Below are 24,735 nucleotides of genomic sequence, written 5' to 3' on the forward strand. Positions count from 1 at the left end.
GACTCTTGGTTGTGAATAGTGCTCCATTGCCCAGTCACTGCTGCTCTGCTGAACACAAAAAAAGAGTGATTTACCAGACGATGATAACTTTTTAGCACATGGCATTACCTCACCGTTCTCCTGAGAATCTCATCTGCAAAGCGCAATGTGAATTGATGCCTCCCCATCCAACATGCCTAAGCTTGGTGTTAGCCTAACAATTAAGGTGGCTGGTTTAAGATCTCAGGCTTTTGAGTTCAAGCCCCTGTCATGCTGTTGATACAACACCAGGTGGGTTGATTCAGCCTGTCATCATCCTTCTGAGGTTGTCAAAACGGAATACCAGCTTACTGGGGTAATAATTGCCATTCAAGTATCCTGTGTTGGAAAAGACTTCACAATGAATCATTTTAAGATTACGCACATCAATCACATTGTAAAGCTGTCATTTTTTGTTTTAAATCTGCCTGTTTACCCCCAAAATGTTAATTACAACTGATCTGTTCTGCTAAAACAATTTAAAAATCTGTGTAATTAAAAAATGGACAGGTGCAGTGTTCAAAGCCAAATGGACTTTTTCAAAGCACATGCTGAAAATGTCGTAAGCTTCTCAAGAAAGGTTACGAATTGTCGTATTCAGTGACTGTTATAAAAGTCACTATTGAGATAGATGAAAGTGCAACTGCCCACTATCTACTGGAGAACAGAAAGAGCACAGGCTGAACTGAACATTTATGAAACCAAGTATCAGCAGCAGCATGGAGTCTCACATAGCAGAAAGGTGTAGAGTCCAATATTGGTTGCTTCACATCATGTATTCGGATTGGATGGCTTGAGGTGGGTTTTCTCCATCGTTACTGAATATCCAGCTCCTTTAGCAGATGGCCAAATTTAAGTAGAATGTAAGAAAAGTAAGCAGCCCATGCCGAAGGAAGTAGTTCAGCATGAAACTGATAGTCGCATCATGGCCAGAACATTTCTGCTCGATGCAATCAGGTAAATCGTTTTCTGAATGATTGCATTGACATGATGCAGACTATTTTTTGCCACCAATATCAATATTATCAGTGAAACAAATTGCACATCAGTCTGACAGGAAGGTGCAGACATAGCACAAGCAGGGCATTGCTTTTGAGCTGTCGATTCCTGGTTTGATTCCCGCCAACTATAAACTCGGATTGGTGCTTCATAGGTGGGGCATTGCTTTACAAACTGTGCCGTCTCTTGGACCGATATCAAGCTGGGTGTCCTGCCTCTTAGCATTAGCTGGCGGCCGTTAAAAAAATCCCATGGTGTTCCATGCAAGGATTAGGCCAGTTGTCACCAGCACCTGGAGCAAATTTCAAATTCTTACCATCTTGAATTCAACTTCAGACTGTTGATTGAAAGACTTGGGCCAAAAACCTTCCCTGGCTAACCCCACAATAAAATGGGAATAATTGAGGCCGTTGTTGAAATGGTCGTAGTCTTCTTCTTCTTGCGTATTCCAGCTGAGCTGCCGGGGTAGCTATCATTTCATGGAAGCATGACTGTGTCGCTGATGCAGTGCCCTTCTACCAGTACACACTGATACTCATTTCGCTGACCTCGGAAGTATGACAGGCTGAGTCAACCCCCTGGTGTATTGATTCAGCGGCCAACCGGGCTTGAACTCAGGACCCCAGGATCCCATGCCACCACCCTAACCACTAAGCCAACACCAGGCTCTCAATGGTCGTCGTAGTAGTCATAGTTGTAGTAGTAAGCAACTCAAACAAATGCATACTTCTCACAACTGTAAATTAGTGTCATGATTTTTGGTGGTATCGAGTAAATCACACTGTATCCGAGAGCAAGAGACTCACTTGGGTCCAGCGTCAGGACCGAAGTAGTCGATGGTCGTTTGCCAAGCATAAAAAGAGATGACAGAGATAACTGCCACACCTGAAAACAAGATACAACGTTTTGTGATTGTTTTGCTTCTTCTGCTTCAAGTGCAAGCACAAATAACTACATTTGAAAACCATCAGCAATATCATCTACACAGTATAATATTACCAGTGGCTCATGATGTTCACACCACCTTCCAAGTCATAAATCATCATCCATTTAACATCAGATTGTATTGCCTGCATATGTTGCAATGTACAAACATTTAAACCAGGCAGAGGTCCAGATGGGAAAATAAACAGACCAATACAAATAGGTTTGATGATTTGTAAAATATCTCAGACAATTTTTTTTTTGGGGGGGGGGGGATTCACAATACTATCTGGCTTGAGTTAGAACAACACACAGTCCTTTGCTACAGATATACAAGATTCTGTAGACAATATATGTAGCTAAGCTTTCCTCTTTTTCCAATTTTGCACTTTGTACCATTGTTTTTCTGCTTACCTGCCAAAATATTCATCATTCCACCGACACCAACAATTCGACCTTTCAGCTTCTCATCACCTCCACTAATTTGAGAGCATTTCAAGCCCATGAGGGCCAGGGCAATTCCAAGTAGGCTCAGTAGCATCCCGACGATCATCATAGCCTGTGATGCTCGTAAATGGGCTGTGGATGGTGAGAAAAATTACATTCGAATAAAAAATTCTGTACATATAATTATTTCAAGATGGTGAATTCAACACACTGGGGGCAGGCAGGATAGCCTAGAGGTACACACACTCATCTCTGAGCTGTCTCACCAGGGTTAGATTCCCGACCCAGCTATCAACTGTAATCCTGGTGTTTCTTTAAAAATGGTATGTGCTGCTGCCTTGCTTGACGCTCAGCATTTAAAAATATATACTATGGATAAACAACCATAGGTTGGCAATAATAGTGCAGGCTTTGATGGGTTTCATGACCTCCTCTTGCAGCAAAGTTCCTCTGAAGGGAACTCATACGAGAACGGCACTCGGTAGAGTGCATACCTCCACCATGCTGAACAGTTTACCTTCTGTGTCCCACTGATAGGCCGGATCTGCATCAGCTTCTGAACCAAAATCGAATTGGCTTGTTCATGTCACCGAACCAACTCATCCACCGAAGGTGAAGGAGGTTATGTTTTCACCCCTTTCTGTCTGTTTGTTTACAAGATAGCTCAAAAAGTTGTGCACGGATTCAGATGAAACTGGGTGGACACATTTGGTGTGTGACAAGAAAGAATTTATTTAATTTTGATGAAGATCATGATCCGGATCTGATGATTTTTTCAGTGATTCTTCACCATTGAGAGATAGGGCCAACCAGAGAGTTGGTGTCAAAGCCACCCAATGCTCGCCTGTTTATACATTTATCGTTTTTAAAAGACTAGTATAATAATATTTTTTTTATAAAGCATTGCAGTGAAGTCTGATCCAAATATTTTTAAACCAATATATGTATTTGTATATTGTAATCAGTAAAAAATAGTGTGGTAGATAAAAACATTAGAAAGGAAATAACTTGCACCAAAAACTTTAACATCATGCTCACGCTCACACCGGGGGCATCGCTATAGCTCTCTGTTCTTCGAACAGGTGAGCTAAAAACGATATATAGCACAATATCTTAAAAATGTATTGGGCCTGATATGTTCTCGTGGATCATGCATTACGTGGTGGATGTGTGCGCTCCACCGAGTGCCGTTCTAGTTTTGTCATAACTCGTCCACAACTTTTTGAAATATGCTATACAAAATTTTTGGCACCATCCCTCAATGGTGAAGAATCACTTAAAAAAATTAGAAAAAACTCTCGTATCCAGATCGGATTCGGATCTTCACCAAAATCTAATCAAGTTGTCCTCGTCACATACCCGACCTGCCCACCTAGTTTGATCTGATTCTGTTCACAACTTTTTTGAGATATCCGGCACACAGAAAGACCGGTTGTGAAAACACCTCTGTTCATCGCAGATGGAAGAGGTAATAACAGAGCAGACCAACCAATATACTTGTGAATGTTTGATTTCATAAGGAACAAACAGACAAACAGGGATGAACACATAACCTCTGTCCACCTTTGATGGTGGAGGTAAAAATAGTAAATTTAACAATGTGTAAGGTCCTTGGTGACATTGGAACCTCATGTTAAGAAGTTAAGTTTCAGGGTCTATTTCTTGCTCACTGCATGCAGGTCTGTCGCCTTATAGGTTGTTGTTGTTGTTGTTGTTGTTTACTGGCTCTATTCTGGTCTTGCTCCTCCTATCCCCTCACTTCTGACCAGCTTGCAGCCAGAAACCTTTTCCTGGTTAACCTTTCCGAGTCTATACTCAGCACTCACCACCATTCTTCCACGCCCCTCTTTGCATGCCTGTATTACTGTCTTGCTGAGTCCATTATTCATAGCTCTTACTTTCTGGACTTTAAGTCTGCTGTCCACCACATATTGTGATCTAATTTCCACTACTAACCTTTGCTCCACCCACTGAGACCCTGTTCTTATCCTTCAACAATTCCTTTCCTTGCACTGTTCTGAATCCGTTTGTTGTCTCACACTGTGTTCCCTTTGCTCCGTTTGATTTGTTTATCCTTTCTGTTCTTCCTATGAACCTCGATTCCTGTATGAAAACATACTTTACTCCCATGAACATGCACAACGAAAGGATATTGGAAAACCTGTTCCATTTCATGCCTGGTGTTGGCTTAATGGTTAAGGTAGTGGGCTTGGGATCCTAGGGTCCTGAGTTCAAATCCCGCTCAGCTGTTGAATTAACACCAGGTGGGGTTGACTCTGCCTGTCATCCTTCCGAGGTCGGCAAAATGAGTGCCAGCATGCTGGTATACTGTGTCGGAGTGGCGACTCGTCCAGGATTGTTCCCAATAGCCAAGGAGACTGCTTCGGCGGCACCAACGCTCTGCACAGAGTATGGTCCTAATGGATGGATGTCCCATTTCGAATCTGATTCAAAAATTGCCTAAACATCTCCACTTACAGAAATGAATAGAGCGATGTTTAAAACATAAACCACCTTGTAGAACTGTGACACAAAACGACTTAAATACCTTTTAATCACAATAATTCAACATTATAAACTCATTGCATCACCTAGAGCAGCATCCATTGATAGAATGTCAGAGGGTATGAAAATATAAGTATGAACAATAGGTGGGAAATGTTTCGGCATATCGCGTGCACTTGAGAGGTGAAATAGATGTCATAAAATATGTCAGCATCAAGTTACTAGCTCACTTGACATTGATGCTGCTGATCCCACTTCTCCACGTCATGCTGTTGATCAGATGCCAGATAATGTTTTGGTGGGATCTTTTCTATGCTTTAGTCGGTGCAAGTCTGAATTCCCTGAAATCATGTGGAGACTTAGAACATTGACAAACAGAATGTCCTAAGTGGGCCAATTTTTTAATTATTGCTGGCCATTCCATTACTCATGTGATTTCTTGCACAATGTTCAGCATGAGGATTCTGGAACTTTGGCGTCGAGAATTATCCAGCATCCGAGTGAAGTCCAGGATTTTGTTGATGTATCAGATTGTTCTAATCCCAAATTTGGAAGTTCAATGATGTCTGTGCATCCACCAAAACAGGTGCCATTTCAGACTACAAGTGACCCCCTTTCCGAAGTTGATAATGTACGATGTTACATTGCGCAAACTGTTTTCCAGGGGTCTGCTAGACTGAAATATGTCATTCATTCATGGACCAATACAATCTGGATAAATCAGTGAATGTTGCAGGCACCTGTTGTTGGAGCTGCCAATTCTGGTGATTTCAGAAACAGCTCAGCCCGACACAGCCATGTTATGGGGTCAGTTATGGAGCTGTTACCGACTATCTGGATATTCGACCAAATGCATGTAACCTGTTCCTTATTGTCTGATCACTTGTAATGACCCCAGTGGCTGTTCTGAAGTAGATTTTTAGCCCATATACAGTGGATTGACGATTCCTCAATGGCATGTTTTGAAGATATCAATCATCTCCTTGAGTGATTGGCCTCCTGTAGCATTGATCAGAATGCCATAAACAACCTCGTAACCTGACACCCTCTCCTTAACCTGCAATCACAGAAGGGGATGCACCACACTGGCGAGATACACATCTCTACGTAGACCCATATTCCAACATTTGAACAGCTCTGACCATCTGCAATGGGTCAACTTAGGTATCAGCATTACCCCCCCCCCCCTCCTTGGCATTTCTAAATGTTCCCAATTGCCAAACGTTATTAGTAATGATCTTATTGTTAAATAGGAATAACCTCTCCTTCCACTGAGATGCTGATTGGGAATAGAGCTTAAGATGGCAGGAGGATGAGGGAAGAGAAAGACTACTTGTTCATGAAAACGAAGTACAAGCAAGAGAAGTGAAGGATCAAAAGTAGGAGTTTGATATGCTTCACGGGGGACTGCTTTTAAAAGATGTATCATACCTGGCAGTCCAATGACGGTGTAGTGAAAACGACATTGACTCGCACCCAAAGAATTCCCGGCACAGTTCACCCAGAGACCTTGGTACATGAACGTTACAACCACGACAGCGGAGCCCCGACTGGTGATCTTCCACTCAGGGTGTCCCATTGTGATGGTGAACCCTACGAGTGCTATGAAGCAGATGCCACAGGCAAAAATCTGGCATGACGAGCTCACCATGACATTCACGACACGCAATGCAACACAGGAAGAATCTTAAAGCGCCTTGTTTTACTCTTCGTAGTCTTGATGCTTCCGTTTTCTGCAAAGACACATCAACATAAACAGTAGACCAGAACCATTCCAACGACCACCGTTTTGAATGTCCATGCCAATGTTCATATATAGGAGATTGAGAATCATCAAAGGTGTCAACTTGGCAGCACATAGAGACCAGAGCAGGAAAAGCAGGCTAGTTGGGTGATGAAATGATGGTCTGATAGCAACATATCAATTCTCCAACAGAAGATGTATCTCGAGAAGCATAGAATCCGCGTCCTTAAACCCTTAGCTCGACTTGAATCTCAAATGGATATCCAAACTTAAACGATTTTAGTGTTCCAATTACAAATCTTGCAATGAGATCATCTGCAGATTATCGTAACCCAATAAATGCATTGTCCACAATATAAATGCCTATAGCATACAGTAGTTTTGCAGAAAGGCCACCTATTTATGAGGTACACACAGGGTCAGCGGGGCGTTGTGAAGGTACGAACAAAGATCGTCGATTTTATAGGGCATGAGCATTCCATTTGCGCCGTTTTCAATCTGAATGTTATTTTTTCCGACCATCATTTTGTGTGCGACATGTATCTGCTACTTTGTATAATTGCTGGGAGAGTAACTCTGTCGCTGATGCAGTGCCCTCTTTATCTCAGAGCAGGAGTTTGGAATTTGGCCAGGGTGTCAGTAATAACTCGCCTATTCTTCACGAAGGACACCATGGGATCCTTACGATCCACCAACTAATGCCAGCAGACAGGACACTCGGTTTCACATTCATTTGACGGACAGCACACACAATGATGAGTCGCCCTGCCTGCGAAACACCAGGATGACAGTTTATAACTGGGTCCGGATTCAAACTCAGGTTAGAGAGCTCAGAAGTGAGTGCAAGTACCCATTGGCTCGGCTGCGAACCCCCATTTGTGATGTAATTTGTGTTTATTGAAATCACACGTCATAATACGTGTTATTTCATGGGTGTGTTAGAAGTCTGTCATTTATAAACATCACAAAGTTGTGGAAAACTAATTCTATCAACTCCGTCGAAGGCATGCAATCTTGGAATGATCCATCAGCCCAAGGCCAATTTGAGGGATGATCAATAAATTATTTATTTCATTTACTGGTTTTGCCCACTTAGCGAAATACTCACCTGGAAGGCTCGCTTGGCTGTTTCAGGTGGGGACGTTTCATTCACTTTTATATTTGAACTTTCGCATGAGAATAGCAAGAATATCAAAACATGAATTGTATTGAAATCTCGGAAGGAAATTTCTAAGTTTGTTTTTGCATCGTTTGTTTATTGATGCTCATTCAGCATTTGGCACAGTTATACAAATGAAGGAACAAGCTTGTGAGGCTGATTCATTACATAATGATCAATGAAATGTTGTTTTTTTTTAAATTGCTAACTTACAGGTAGTGGACAAAAAAATGGAAACACTTGGGTAATGATGGACACCAAGCAACAGCTTCCACATAGTTGTGGCCCATGCTTTAACAAAGCAAATAACATCCCAGCATACTTAGGGTCATGTCTAAAAATGTGGTACAGGCCTGGTTGCCTATAATTATGGCTGGTATGGCTATAAGAAGAGACCCCCCCCTCCCCATCCCCATACCCCAATTATAGAACACTATGGTCGTACAATGGTTTGATGAGCATGACATTGATGTTATCCATATGTCATGGCCTTCTTAGTCACCAGATCTGAACCCAATGGAGCATTTATGGGATATTCCGGAACGACGCCTAAGACAGTGTTTTCTACCGACATGTAACAGGTGTGAGTTGATTGACTTTCTCGTGGATGAATGGTGCCGGGTCCCTCCTGCAGAATTCCAGACGCTGGTAGACTCTATGCCACAGCATATACAGGCTGCACATGATGGCCCAATGCCCTATTAAGTGACTTCACATTGGTGTTTCCTGGTTTTTTGTTCACTATACCTGGTACCGTGTCCTCTGTTCAATTACTGGAAACAAATACTATACTTTGTTTGACCTGCACTATCGTTTTGACCCAAATATTTAATCATTTTGATCAAATTCTCTTGTCAATAATAACTTTAACTCCTCACTAGCAAATCATTTTTCGTAAACCAACACTTTAGAGAAAATATTTTGATCATTTGCAATGTACCGAAAAAGTTGAGAACAGTGTATTGTCATCTAAGAAAATGAAGAATTCAACAATAACATCGGTATTTTCAAAAGCACGTTACTCTCATTGACCATCCTTGTGTCTGGTTGCTTATTTGATCAATCCAGTCACTAGCTTTCTATTATGTGGATAATCGCAATAGTTTGCTAGTCAAAGGAGAAAACAGACAGAAAGCAAGTGACACAAGATTGTTTTGGGTATGTCGGGAGACAGCAAAGTGGGTAGGTGTCCAATAGATGGGTACGTGGAAATACTATACAGTATATAGTATGGAGTGAGGCATAGTTTATGGAGAAAATCGTTATAAGCATGAGGCACCAAAAACATTGTGTGCAGTCCGACTCATGTATGCGCTTTATCTTTGGTGGTGACACAATAAAATGGCGACATGTTGTAAATTTGCGTCTAAAAATGATTTATTCAAATTATGATAAAGAAAAGGAAGACCAAGAAGGAACCCAAATAAGTAAAGAGCAAAGATGGAGTCATCAGAAGGAACCAGGATAGGATTCGGGTTTCAGCCGCTACTCCGCAACTCTCAAACCCATCCAGGTGCTGTTTTTTTTTTTGCACATTTGCATGCACGTGGTAGGGTCACATGTTTGGGGTAGGAGAGGGTGCAAGAGGGGTGGTGAGGATGTGGGAGGACAGATTTTTCAGCTACCTAATTTAGAGCCAAATATTATTTTTAACAAAAGAAAGACCAGAAAAATAAGAGGCTTCCCAAGGGAGACTCCATCCTTCCTTGTGACGACAGATAGATGACAATGCACAATGTGTTTTGTTACAATCTTGAATTTAACAAAATTAAAATTTTCCAATAACAAGACACCCACCTTTTTACATCTGCCCACCAACAAGTTGCGTGTGTCAAAAGGACAAATTGATTCGATTATGGTGAAGATCCGGATCTGGATCCGACTACTACAATCTTTTACATGATTCTTCAGCATTTTGAGAAAGGGCCAAAAATTATATGTAGCACGATATCTCAAAAGGTTGTGAACGGATTTCGACGAAACTTGGTGGACAGGTTGGGTGTGATGGAAGGACAAACTGATTAGATTTCAGTGAAGATCTGGATACGGATCCGCATACTAGAATTTTTTAATGATTCATCATCACTTAGAGATTGGGCCAAAAACTAGAAAGCACGATATCTCAAAAAGTTGTGGACGGGTTCCGACTAAACTTGGTGGATCAGTTGGTTAGGTGACAAGAACAAGCTGATCATATCTTAGTTCAGGTCTGAATACAGATCGGGCCTATCAGTGAGAAACAAAACCTAAACAAATCAGCCTGGCAGTGATATGTGCTCTACCGAGTGCCCTTTCAGCTTATTCTGTTTTCGACTTTACCAATTTCAGCACCTTACGGACATTTGTTGCTGGAAATTTGTTATACAGTGTCCTGGGTGACCAGCTCTCAAGAACAAAAAGAAAAAAGGGACATGGGTTGGGGTCAAGGGGCCACTGTAGGTGTAGGTCAGGGAGCGAAACCCCATGAAGCAATGAAGTTTTAACGACTTAAATAAACTAGGATATTTTAACAATTTAAATGTATAGCCTGGTGTTGGCTTAGTGGTTGGGGTGGTGGCTTGGGATCCTCAGGGTCCTGAGAGGTCCTGAGATCGAGCCCCGCTGGCCACTGAATTACCATAAGGGGGGTTGACTCAGCCTGTCATCCTTCCGAGGTCAGCGAAATGAGCACCAGAATACTGGTAATTATCCCTGTGTGTCGAAGGCAATTGAAGGGTTGGCATCAGGAAGGGCATCCTGCCATAAAAAAACATTGCCATAAGAAAAGGGTACCATGATTGGAGCCTGCAAAAAGCTGACCCCTGCTCACGGAAAAAGGCTTTATTTATTTTGTGTGATGATTTTAACAATTTAAATATTCTTCCAGAACATGTTAAAATCACAAAGTGTATGTACAGGCCAGCTAAGTCATTGCAATTGGAACCACGACCAAAGTATTGAGAATGAGAGGGAAATGGGGTCCCAGGAGGTTATGAAAGGGGATATTTGACACTTTGGTGTAAAGAGGGATGATCCCGGAAAGTAAGGGATGACTGGTTACAGTGCTCCTCTATGCTAGCTACAAATACATAAAACCAGAAATATAACCAAAACAAACAAGCCAAGACTACGATAAAGATAGGGAGAAAAAAATGTACAACATAGTAATAGGCCATGGGCTATTGGGGGTCCAAATGCACCCCCCTCAATATTAGGTTTATTTGCGATTTTTATTCAACCCTGGGTCTATTGAGTTGGAAAAATGATGTTAACAGGAAAAAACTTGGGTCTCAAGATACCCCCCATTGAGTTTTTGTTTATGCCCATTTTTCTAACCGTGGGTAGTGAATTAGGGGTGGGGAAAATTGAAATGGCTGTAATTTTGCAACCAATCATTGCAGAATAACAAATGGTGTTATTCTGCAATGATTATTATTATTCTGTTATTCTGCCTTAAGGCCCGGTCACACCTTGACGTTTTAGCCAACGTATGCCGATTTTTGAAGTTTTTTTCTAAAACGCTCGCACACGTTGAATACGTTATGGGTAAGTTTCGATAACATTGAGAGCACGCTGAAAAACACTGCCATACGTTGTTGTACGCTGGCTTTAAACGTTGTACTTTTCGGTTGTCCTCAAATTTTTTCATGCTTGAAATTTCACGACGTATGCCGGCGTATGACTCACACGTTCCGCTACGCTGGCCACAAGTTGTATGCACGGTCTGCGATCGTTGACAGACGTCAACACATGCTACTTGTAAGTTAATCATAAGTTGAGACACGCCGAGGTAATGTTTAGCGTACCCGAAACTTATTTCCTACCTATGATTAACGTGTTGTTGGCACGTTACGCGATCGTTGCCACACATCGACAGACGTTACTTTTAAGTTACTCATAGGCTTAAAGACGTCGGTATAATGGATCGTCCTTGCGTCAGCGTCCACGGCCACGGCCAGGACACTTATTTGCAGCATTCTTCTAACTTTTCTTCGGCATGATGAGGATGTTCACACTTCGATGTCTAGCTTGGCTATGATTCCAATTGTCCATCGGCAGCGTCTATCTAAAATAGTCGAGTTTGAGCGTTTTAACACGTTCAGAAGAAACGCTTCAAATTTCAAAACCCCAGCGTCAAAAAACAAAGGCGAGTGACAGCAATTTAAATCGTTCATTGTAAACAATGAAAATAGCTGACTAGTACCGTTTAAAAGTCGTTGAGTGTAAAAAAAATCCAATTGTTGAGCGCAAGCGTCTACTTTCAATAGTGGGGTTTGAGCGATTTAACACGTTCAATAGAAACGATTAAAATTTCCGAGCGCCAGCGTCAAAAAACAAAGGCGAGTGACAGCAATTTAAATCGTTCATTGTAAACAATGAAAATAGCTGAGTGGTACCGTTTAAAAGTCGTTGAGTGTAAAAAAAAATCCAATTGTTGAGCGCAAGCGTCTACTTTCAATAGTGGAGATGCAGCCATTTAAATCGTTGAGTGGCAGCCTATGAACCTACCCGTGGACACGCGGACGCAAGGACGATCCATCATAACCCACACCCTCCCCCTCACACCCACCTACTACTGCCAACATGAACAAACTACTACTAATACTAATACTAATACTAATACTAATACTGATACTGATACTGATACTGATACTGATACTGCTGACATGGACATTGACTCAAAAAGGAACTCGAAAACACTATTGGGTTCCCCTTTTATGAGCAGCATTTTTATATACCAATTCCCAAAACTGCTGGGAACACGTCTTTATATGGCAGTTGTAACCTAGAAACACGTTCATTTATTTTTTTTGTCGACCGGAAGACGTCATTGGAATACGTCTACATACGTCGATGTGTGTTGGGACTACGTAAAGAATTGGTTCAAAGCACGTCAAACACAAGTTAGAAATAAGTTTCACGTAAAAAAGACATTACCGCGACGTGTTTCGACTTATGAGTAGCTTATAAGTAGCCTTTCTGGACGTGTGTAAGCGTCCACATATCGTGTGTAAAACTTATCCCCATCGCATGCGGAACGTGTGTCATACGCCGAGTACGTCGTAAAATTTTGAACATGTTTAAAATTTCTTGACGTACTCTACTTACTACGACGTATGATAGCGTACTTTAGCGTTCTACTCGCGCATACCAAACTTACCCATACCGTATTTGACGTGCCCCCAACGTTTTAGACACATTTTTTGTTACGTCGGCATACGCTGGCAAGATCGCCAAGGTGTGACCGCGATGTTGTCACTTCCATTTCTACGGCAGTTATGATTCGAATCGTTGTGCGTCAGCCTTTTTTATAGGCTACGTCACGACATCGTCGGCGATGCGTGCAACGCGCTATGCCTAAGTTAGACTATCGTTGGGCATCGGTTGTGTAGGCCGACAACAGGTTCAGCATTCGTTGGTATAAGTTATCTATAACACAACGAAACGTTCTATGTTGTTACCAATGCGTTATACATAAGACCAAGTCGCTATGAATACATCTGAATCTTTAAAAAAAAAACATCAAAAGTTCAACGTAAGCCAGCGTTTTACATACATTTTAACACGTTGCCATCGCTGGCTAAAACGTCAAGGTGTGACCGGGCCTTTAGCTCGGCCTACAATTCGATGTTTCGCTTATGTAAATGCATTCAGTAAATAGGTCAACAGAGGTCAAAAGGTCATCATCAGTGGTAAAAAGCGCCCCAAGGACTGGAAACTGTTTCTCGCCAATTCTTGAGAACAAGATGCAGTTCATTCAGGTTTTGCTGACAACTTGGAGCAGTGATGCATCAGCCGATATTCTCAATGGTCATGAGGTAGTACTCATTTGTGAAGGACTGGCCTATCAGTCAACATCGGATGGACAAACTACGAAGTGCCAGGAGATCCAGTCTTTCGCATCCTCACAAGAGGAAACTGATTCTCAGGTGATCTTGTACTGCATGTATGCCAAGGACAGGAGGTTCAAATTTGTTCACGTGAGGAGTCCCAATTCAGACATTTTCTTCATCCTACTCCATTACGTGAGATACTTGGAAGGAATCCATATTCTATTTGAAACGGGCAAGGGCAGCACGAGGCGCTGTATCGATGTGACGAAGTTGGCTGTCTCACACATCTCTCTTTTGTACTGCACTGCTAGGCCGACATGTGCTCACGGGTTGTGACAGTACCAGCGCCTTTAAAGGCAAAGGAAATTTGAAGGGAATATAAGGCATTGAAACAGACTAGTACATGCCCATACGTGCGTGCCCCAATGTGCATGGCCGTACGTGCAAAAAAAAAAACTTTCAAACCGCGTGCCAGAAACTAGCACACAGGCCGTTCCTTCACTCGCGCGTGCCCATACGTGCCCATACGTGTGTGTGGCCGTACGTGCAAACCAAAAATAATAATAATAAAAAACTTTCAAACAACCACACAGGCCGTTCCTTCGCTCTCGTAAATGACGACTGGATTGGGGCATTGTGCTTATCTATAAATGCACATAAGAAATCGAGAAATTATTAGAATACACGAAGTCATCACTATCCGGAAGTGGTGCGTGCCTGTATGGAATGTTCACATGCATTCCACGAATTATAATTCGTTTTATTATAATTATAATTATAATAAATTATAATTCGTGATAATTATCGCTTGCATTGAAGTAACAACTGCTCTGATAATTCCACACACAGAGTAAATTAAAATCTAAATTAAAATCAAGTTTACCTCCCTGTCTTTGCTTGCCATGACATTCGCTGCCATTGACCATTGCCACTCCTATGCCACGGCAACTAAGGCGTCCTTTCCCCATCGGCCACGCCTATGCAGCAACATGTCTTGTCATTGGTTTGGTAAATAAATGGCCATAACTTGGGAAGCACTTGTCCGTTTAATATCAAACCTTGAAAAGGCACATACTCAGGTCCCCAGCAATATAGCTGGCAAGTTTCAATTAGATCGGACCAGTGGTTGTTTGGAAACGGCGGTCACACACACACACACACACACACACACACACACACACACACACACACACACACACACACACACACACACACACACACACACACACACACACACACACACACACACACACACACACACACACACTGCTGGAATTATAGATAGATCGACATGTGTATATATATATATATATATATATATATATATATATATATATATATATATATATATATATATATATATATATATATATATATATATATATATATATATATATATATATATATATATATATATATATATATATATATATATATATATATATATATATATATATATGTATATGTATATATATATATATATATATATATATATATATATATATATATATATCTTCTTCTTTCGGATGCTCCCGTTGGGGGTCGCCACAACGGATCATCCGTATGATCCGCATAGTGATTTGGCACATGTTTTACGCCGCATGCCCTTCCTGACGCAACCCTGGTCGCCTCTTACTACACAGGGATATGGTACACCTATTTTAACCAGGGTATACACCGGCCCAGTATAATGGTACTCATTTCGCCGACCTCGGAAGGATGACAGGCCGAGCCAACCCCCTGGTGTATTAATTCAGTGGCCTATCGGGGCTTGAACTCAGGACCTTTTGGATCCCAAGCCGCTGCCCTAACCACTGCGCCAACACCAGGCTTCTTATACATATACATATATATATATATATATATATATATATATATATATATATATATATATATATACATATATACATATATACATATATATATATATACATATATACATATACATATACATATATATATATATATATATATATATATATATATATATATATATATATATATATATATATATATATATATATATATATATATATATATATATATATATATATATATATATATATATATATATATATATATATATATATATATATATATATATATATATATATATATATATATATATATATATATTTATACATATATTTATTTATTTAAATGTAAATTTATTTATATATATTCATATATATATATATATTTTTTTTTTTAATGCATTATATATATATTTATTTATTTAAATGTAAATTTATTTATATATATATTCATATATATATATATATATTTTTTTTAATGCATTATATATATATATATATATATATATATATATATATATATGCATGTTTATTAATATGTATTTGTATTTATATGTCTATATTCATTTATATATATTTATATGTATTTTTATATATTTATATGTATATTTATATATATATATATATATATATATATATATATATATATATATATATTTATATATATATATATATACACAGTATATATATATAAATATATTTATATATAAATATAAATATACATATATTTATATGCATATTTTTTATATATATATATATATATATATATATATATATATATATATATATATATATATATATATATATATATTTATATACCCGGTGTAGTGGTGTGCGCCCGTCATCCGGCTACTCGGAGACTTGGGTTGGAGGATCGCTTGAGGACGGGAGCTCTGCACTGGGCCACGCTATCAGAGAGTGTAGGGCAGCCCGGAATCATGGCGAAACCCAATCCATATCCCTGTGTCGTAAGAGGCGACCAGGGTTGCGTCAGGAAAGGCACCGGTGTAAAACCTGTGCCAAATCAGTATGCGGATCATAACTGATGTTCCGCTGTTAGTGGCGACCCCTAACGGGAGCAGCCGAAAGAAGAAGATATATATTTATATGTATATATTTATTTTTATATATATGTATATATACAGTAGACTAGGCGTAAGTCGTCACCATCGGGACCGAGAAAATAGTGACGACTTAGAAATGTGACGACTTACGCGTATGCGAACATTCATGATGACTGTGGGGTGAAGGATGAAGTCGCACGTGGCCTGGACACATATGTGTGAGAGCCGGCTATTGTACCAAAAGGAAAACACAATCCTCGGGGCACAGGTGGGGGTGAGTTGGTGAGTTGGAAAGTGATCAAGCAAAGATGGAATTCATGAATCAGTTTATCAAAAGTAAAGATAATGAACAACTCTGTAAGACAACTCGTATACCATCGGTGATGGTATGGTGACAAATTACATGACACACAGTCATCGTGGTGATGATTACCACTCAATGCCTATGTGTAAGTGAGTGCGGTAATGTACAAAACAAGCCAATATAAAACCATGATCGGACTTCAACACGAAGCTCGATCGATCATTTACTTCTTCGCGAAGTAATCCGTTATGTTTGACTGCCTCAAACTCTTGGGCATCTGGTGCATGAGAAAGGATTCAAACCGGTCATTGTATTCCATGATGTTGGCTGGGCAATCCTCCACCGAAAGACAGTATCGGCCGAATATTTGGCCGAATCGGCTGAAACCGAATATTTGGCTGAGCCGACATTTGCCGAAACCAGATGATGAGCGTGTCATCGACATCTTCAAAGGACACACATTTCACGCATTTCACACTTCCCACCGGCCTCACGATCTTCTCCACTTGTCCAAATATCTTGCCTTATTCTTCAAGATATTGTTCAATGTCTGCCGTTTGATGTCCAACTTCTCAGCTATGTCTGTTTTCTTCATCAGTGGATTTGCCTCGCAAAACTGGATAATGTCGTATTTTTCTTGGTAGGTTTCAGTTGTAAGCTTACGCTTAGTCGCCATTGTCCTTCCTTCAGTGCGATCAACGTGTGTATGCAGTTATAAATAGCCTATCACTGGCGGTGTACACCAATGAACGAGCATCACGATTCCATGAAATTGGGCTTCTCATGAGGCAGCAGTTCCGTGTGACGAGTTAGGAGTGGTAATTTACTTGAGTTTCCATTACGTGGGAATGGACAACATCTGACGACTTAGACGAAGTGACGACTTAGAGATGACGACTTACAGAGGGATGACCCTTTATTCAAAGGGATTTAACATGAGATAAATTCGGGACTTTTTGATGCTGCCGACTTCGGCAAAGTGACGAGTTACACGCTGCCGACTTACACCTAGTCTACTGTGTGTGTGTGTATATATATATATATATATATATATATATATATATATATATATATATATATATATATATATATATATATATATTAATATATATATTCATATATATATATAAATATATATATATATATATATATATATATATATATATATATATATATATATATATATTTCTACTGGGCATAGCAGCGTGCACCTGTAATCCGGCTACTTGGAGGCTTAGGTTGGAGGATCGCTTGAGGACGGGAGCTCGGTACTGGGCCATGCTATGAGAGAGTGTAGGGCAGCCCAGAATAATGGCGAAACCCAATCCTTATCCCTGTGTCGTAAGAGGTGACCAGGGTTGCGTCAGGAAGGGCATCCGGTGTAAAACCTATGCTAAATCAGTATGCGGATCATAACAGATGATCCGCTGTGGCGACCCCTAACGGGAGCAGCCGAAAGAAGAACAACAACATATATGTATATTTATATATATATATTTTTTTTATATGTGTATTTATTTATACTCGTGCGGGCCCGAACGGGCGTGGCCATACGTGCAAAAAAAAAAAAAACTTTCAAACCACGTGCCAGAAACAACAACCACACAGGCCGTTCCTTCGCTCTCGCGTGCCCGAACGTGCGTGCCCGTATGTGTGTGGCCGTACATGCAAAAAAAATAATAATATAAAAAGCAGAAGAAGAATTGTGATGTCAATCGTGATGTCATAGCACCGTGTCCTGTCATTGGTTTGGTAAATAAATGGCCATAACTTGGGAACCACTAGTCCGATTAATATCAAACCTTGAAAAGGCAAATACTCAGGTTCCCAGAAATATACCTGGCCTGTTTCAATTAGATCGGACCAGTGGTTGTCGAGAAACAGCAGTCGCAGACAGACATACAGACACACACACAGAGATTGCTGGAATTATAGATTGATTTATGTATATATATTGTATGTATGTATGTATATATATATATATATATATATATATATATATATATATATATATATATATATATATATATATATATATATATATATATATATATATATATATTGTTACAGTTGTGGAAATTCACAGAACACCAGTCAGGTTCCCCAGATGTCAGTTATTTCGGTAAGTGTGTGTTCCAGGTAGAATTCCCCACCGGTGTATAACGGGCTGTGCATCTTTGAGTTAGCCGTTATTCTTTTTCTCTATTTTATTTCAAACAAACAGCATTTCTTCAACAACACTATTACAACCACGCCACCTCCACCACCACAACAGCATCTCAACAACAACGCCATCCCCACCACAGCGCCAACCACACTGCAACCACGATGTCTCAACAACCTCGTCAATCTCCACAACACAGCGACCCTCCTCTACAAACAAAAACACCACTCCCAGAAAGCCACCCGAAGAAGGAAACAGAAATGACGGTTATTACAACAACAACAACAACAACAACAACAACAACAACAACAACAGAGGCAAGCCGATGACTCCTGGGATTCCGATGAGAATCGTTCTAGAGAGTAACCATGAAAAATATGCTTTTGCCTCATAACGTCACCAAATGACGTCATAATGTCTCAAACTTGACATATCTATAAAGCACTCATCGAGGTGTTCAATTTGAGGTACGACACAATATGGTTCCTAAAACTTGAAAATTTGACCTTGGGGTCAAATATGTTTGACCTCAGGCGCTAACCATGAAGGTCAAGGCCAATCGCCACCAAAAATTAATGAGCAGAGCGCCAGACCATGAACTATATTTCCATGAAGTTTGAAGACGATCCGATCAAAATTACTAAAAAAATAAGGGTTTCGTCGACTTCCCCGATTTGCGACAAAGTGACCTTGACCTTTGACCTTGACCTTCAAAATTTTGTGCGCTGAAAGGGACCTCTATAGGCCTCTGATATGCGAAGTTACAAAAATTTCCAATGATAACTGCGCTCTGCAGAATTTTTTATACGTGATTACAGACAAACAAACAAACAAAAAAAAACATACAAGCTGACTAACATATCTTGCAAAAACTTCGTTTTGGCAAGATAAAAACTTTCAAACCGTGAGCCAGAAACAACAACCACACAGGCCATTCCTGCGCTCTCTTGTGCCCGTAAGTGCAACCCTCCCCCAAAAAAAAACAACAACAAAAAATTTTCAAACAAACACACAGGCCGTTCCTTCCCTCTCGTAAACGATGACTGGATTGGGGCATTGTGTTTATCTATAAATGCGCATAAGAAATCGAGAAATTATTAGAATACATTTAGTCATCACTATCCGGAAGTGGTGTGCTCCGTACGGAATGTTCACATGCATTCCACGAATTATCGCTTGCATTGAAGTAACAACTGCTGTGATGGGACTAACACACACACACACACACACACACACACACACACACACACACACACACACACACACACACACACACACACAAACACACACACACACACACAAACACACACACTTAATTAAAATCAAAATTAAAACCAAGTTTACCTTCCTGTCTTTGCTTGCCATGACATTTGCTGCCATTAACCATTGGCACTCCTACGCCACGGTAAATAAGGCACTGATCCCCATCGTAACCGGCACGGCACGTGACGTTATCGTCGGCCATCGTCATCCGCAGCCACCCCTACACAGCAACGTGTCCTTTCATTGGTTTGGTAAATAAATGGCGATAATTGGGAATCACTTTTCCAATTAATATCAAACCTTGAAAAGGCACATCCTCATGTCCCCAGCAATATACCTGGCAAGTTTCAATTAGATCGGACTAGTGGTTGTCGAGAAACAGCGGTCACAGACACACACACACACACACACACACACACACACACACACACACACACACACACACACACACACACACACACACAGCTGGAATTATAGATAGATGAATCATTTCAGAGGGCATTCTCCAAATTGGGTGATTCTTGAGAAGTGGATGAAAAGGTGATGAAGGAGTTGAAACGGTTTACTTCTATTCTATAATGGTAACAGCTGGAATGCTGTATGGCCACAAAAGGTCAAAACGAATGAATGAACTCCGATTCAAAGCCATGCAAGGAAAGTGCGGCAGAAAGAACCGTTTTTACAGCCATTTTTCCCTGCTGTGCAGGGGTTGGGCTTTTTCTTGAGGCAATGTTTTATGGCCGGATGCCCTTCCTGACGCCAACCCTGGTCGCCTCTTACGACACACAGGGATATGGTACACCTATTCTAACCGGGGCATACACCGGGACCAGTACACTGGTACTCATTTCGACGACCTCGGAAGGATGACAGGCTGAGTCAACCCCCTGGTGTTAATTCAGTAGCCAACGGGGCTTGAACTCAGGACCCTGGGATCCCAAGCCACCACCCTAACCACTAAGCCAACACCAGTCTTTGCGGCAGAAAGAACGTCCTCAGCAAATCCAGCCATTTTGATCTGACCACACTGCCACCGTGTCGACGCGCCCATGAGCAGCATTGTGTGTCGGTGCAACTACCAGGTTAGGATATGGAAGCGGGCGCATGTTGCAGAGCCTTCTGTTCCCAACCCAAACGACGGGCTTGGGTGGACGTTTGAAACCGGGATCATGCAGCCAAAGTGGACTGATGGTGAGATGATGCCACGGCAGTTGGTGGACATTCTCAAGGAAACGATTGAGAACGACATGGACGAATCAGATTGTGACAGTGAACTCGATGAAAGTGACCTCATTGAAGGAATGGGATCAGATAGTGATGGTGAAAGTGACAGTGATGCCTGAAGCGGTGACCGTAGGCAGGATTTATAAGACATTGGTGAGGTGAACACTGCTTTATCATGATGAATTCAGTCAATCTGATAAATAGTACCAATGTTAAAATGGGTTAAAAAGGCTTACAATTTCATGTGCTGTTGTAGGTGTTGGTATGTATAAGTTCGTCCAACGGAAAATACAATCCACAGTTGTATTGCAAAATGGATGTGGCCTTTTAACCTCGGATGATGTCACTGATGACGTAATCGGGCATTGGAATGCATCTCAGGGTAGGAATCGTCAATACCAATATTTTGATCCCAAATTTGTCAAAATTGGATCGTTTCAAGTGACGAAATTAGACTTGATTGGGTTTGTGCAATTTTGCATGCTTTTTGGCGGAAAAACGCCCATGTTAAAAAATGGGTCCAAAACCGTTGTACACCGTGGCTTAAGAAATAAGAGCATCCACATTTTCAAACTTATAATCAACTTGGGTACCGATTGGCTTCCATTTGAACCCATTTTGGCTGAGAAATTCCCTTTGGAATGGTATGAGTGATGAATTTTCTGAGAAGGGGTGTGATTTTATGCAGGGGTCAAATTTCGTGACTTTTTGACCTCTGTTGACCTATTTACTGAATGCATTTGCATAAGCGAAACATCGAATTGTAGACCTAGCCAAGGCCAACATTTTAATCAGTCAATTGTTATTCTACAATGATTGGTTGCAAAATTACAGCCATTTCAATTTCCCCTCCTATTCACTACCCACGGTTAGAAAAATCGGCATAAACAAAAAGTCCATGGGGGGTATCTTGAGACCCAAGTTTTTTCCTGTTAACATCATTTTTGCAACTCAATAGACCCAGGTTTGCATAAAAATGGCAAAGAAACCTAAAAGTGAGGGGGGTGCATGTGGACCCCCTCGAGCCCATGGCCTATAATGTTACAGTTTCTTTGCATTTGGTGTCAGGTTCAGGCAAGGAATTCCCTCTGATTAATCTTCAAATGGGATAAAGACGACGGGTCATTAAAAACTTTTACTTACCACCTGCTAAAAGTGGCGAATCACATCCAACCATGAGGTTAGCCACTGTTCGGGATCCATTCGTGTCCGGGTGGAGTCATTGTTTCATTGTGTGTCCTTTTTATTATGTATCGCTGTTCCATTTATTATCCATTTAATGTTGTAACAGAACAAACATCGAAATATTTTTTGTTTTTACATTTAAAAAATTTGAAGCACTCGGAACCCGATTTCTAAACGAAGAATTAAGAACTCGATCCACAAAGGTTGTGGGCTCCAAAAAGTCAAGACCACCACCTTACCCTCTCCTTTACCTTTTCGAAGAAGGGTGAGTGAAATACCTGAAGTTAACGATTTATACCTTAATTTTATGTCTTTCTCCATGGATATTAGACCAAAACCAAATCTAAACATCACAAAACACCTAAGGCCATGTAGTTGTAAACTTCGAAGACATGTTGATCTGAACCGTCTCTCTCTTTTTCCAAAGTCTGTTCCACGTTCCCTTTCCTTTTAAATCTTGGATCAGCCCCTCTTTAACAAAATACATCAAAGAAGTCGACACACCATAATCCGCAATTCACACCTGTACAATGCAAATCCAATGTGGTTCAAGCACATCAATTTTCATCGACAAAAATAAAACTCGCATCGAATCTCTCTGACTACCCGAGACTCTGCGTGTTCATTGACCTTTACCTGCTTGTGAAGCGGTAGAAATCGAGTTGGAGCCAAAAGGTGAAAATGTCGAGAAGAAAGAAACGCGAAAAAAGACGCAAGATGACAAAAAAACGAAGTGCGGACTGAAAACGAGAGGATCGGTGTTGTCGGAGATCATGAATACGACGAGAGATGGAAGTAAGAATGAGTGAACGCAAGAGGCGCCACTACCTGCGCTCGTGACCGAAACAACACCTGCGCTCTCGTGCTCTCAACCTGGCTCCACCCCCGTTCTCCTCCATCCCACTGGTGCGCAGGTAGGTATGCAGCACCCACCCCAGGTATGCAGCACCCACCCCAGGTATGCAGCACCCACCACATTAGTGGACCTCTCCTTTCCGTTCGGTACTCTAAATCGTACTCGTTTTATGGCTGTGCTCCTTGTTACCTCCGCCACCGAAGGTGGAAGGAGGTTAGGTTTTCACTCCTGTCTGTCTGTTTGTTTGTTTGAGTACAGGATAGCTCAAAAAGTTCTCGACGGATCCGGATAAAATTTGATGGACATTTAATTTTTTTAAGTGATTCTTCACCATTGAGAGATTGGGCTAAAAACGATATATTTATTGGGCCTGATATATTCTGTTGGATCAGGAATTGCACAGTGGGGGTATGCACTCTACCGAGTGCCCTTCTAGTTTACTCTTTATTGTTCACAATGGAATGTACAACCGAGTCCACTTCGTTCCTTTGTCATTGTGTTGTAAATATCGTGTTTGTTTTATACTGTTTGGACATTATTTGAATTTGTACATTTTTTTACCTTCGCCACCGAAGGTGAAAGAGGTTATGTTTTCACCCCTTTCTGTCTGTTTGTTTGTTTGTTACTTGCAAAATCGAAGATTTTTCAAGTATATTGGTCAGTCGATTTTGTTATTCTGTCTGTCTGTCAATCTGTCTGTCAGTCAGTCTGTCTGTTTGTCTGTCTGTTTGTTTGTTTATCTCCTGCAGGTCATAATTTTAAACTAATCTTCACGAAACTTCAGCACATGGTAGAGTTTGTCATAAGGATTTTTGAGATCAAAAGGTCAAAAGGTCAACATAGGCCAAAGGTCAACAACATTGGTGAGATATCTAAAATCCTCAATTTTCATCCGATTGACTTGAAATATGAAGAGGATTTATATTTCAGGTTACTGAATTCAACCAGCTAATTATTTTGAGGTCAACATTGACCAAAAGGTCAACATTGGCCAAAGGTCAACAACTTCGGTGAGATTTCTAAATTCCTCTATTTTTATCTGATTGACTCAAAATTTGAAGAGGATTTATATTTCATGTCACTGAATTCAACTAGCCAATTATTTTTGAGGTCAACATCGACCAAAAGGTCAAAGGTCATCAACTAAGGTAGTATTTCTAAAATCCTCAATTTTCATCCGATTGACTTTCATCTGACTCTCTCTCTCCCTCTCTCCCTCTCTCCCTCTCTCCCTCTCTCCCTCTCTCCCTCT

At 40.6% G+C, this 24,735-nt stretch overlaps 1 protein-coding gene across 1 annotated transcript in view; it reads right to left on the reverse strand.

The window, feature by feature from the left end:
• LOC147023307 (claudin-19-like) overlaps window positions 1-23,485 on the reverse strand; it is a 42,795-nt gene extending 19,310 nt beyond the window's left edge. Inside the window, exons 1-4 of the mRNA XM_085888556.1 lie at window positions 23,264-23,485; window positions 6,325-6,626; window positions 2,356-2,520; window positions 1,824-1,902 (exon numbers count right to left, since the gene is read on the reverse strand). Coding sequence (XP_085744682.1) covers window positions 1,824-1,902; window positions 2,356-2,520; window positions 6,325-6,544 — 464 coding nt within the window. The 5' untranslated portion in view covers window positions 6,545-6,626; window positions 23,264-23,485. The remainder of the gene's footprint in view (window positions 1-1,823; window positions 1,903-2,355; window positions 2,521-6,324; window positions 6,627-23,263) is intronic.
• Between the last annotated feature and the right edge of the window lie 1,250 nt (window positions 23,486-24,735).

Source organism: Eptatretus burgeri, chromosome 7 (assembly GCF_056783735.1).
Source record: "Eptatretus burgeri isolate ZD-2024b chromosome 7, Ebu_testis_v1, whole genome shotgun sequence".
Lineage (NCBI taxonomy): Eukaryota > Metazoa > Chordata > Myxini > Myxiniformes > Myxinidae > Eptatretus > Eptatretus burgeri.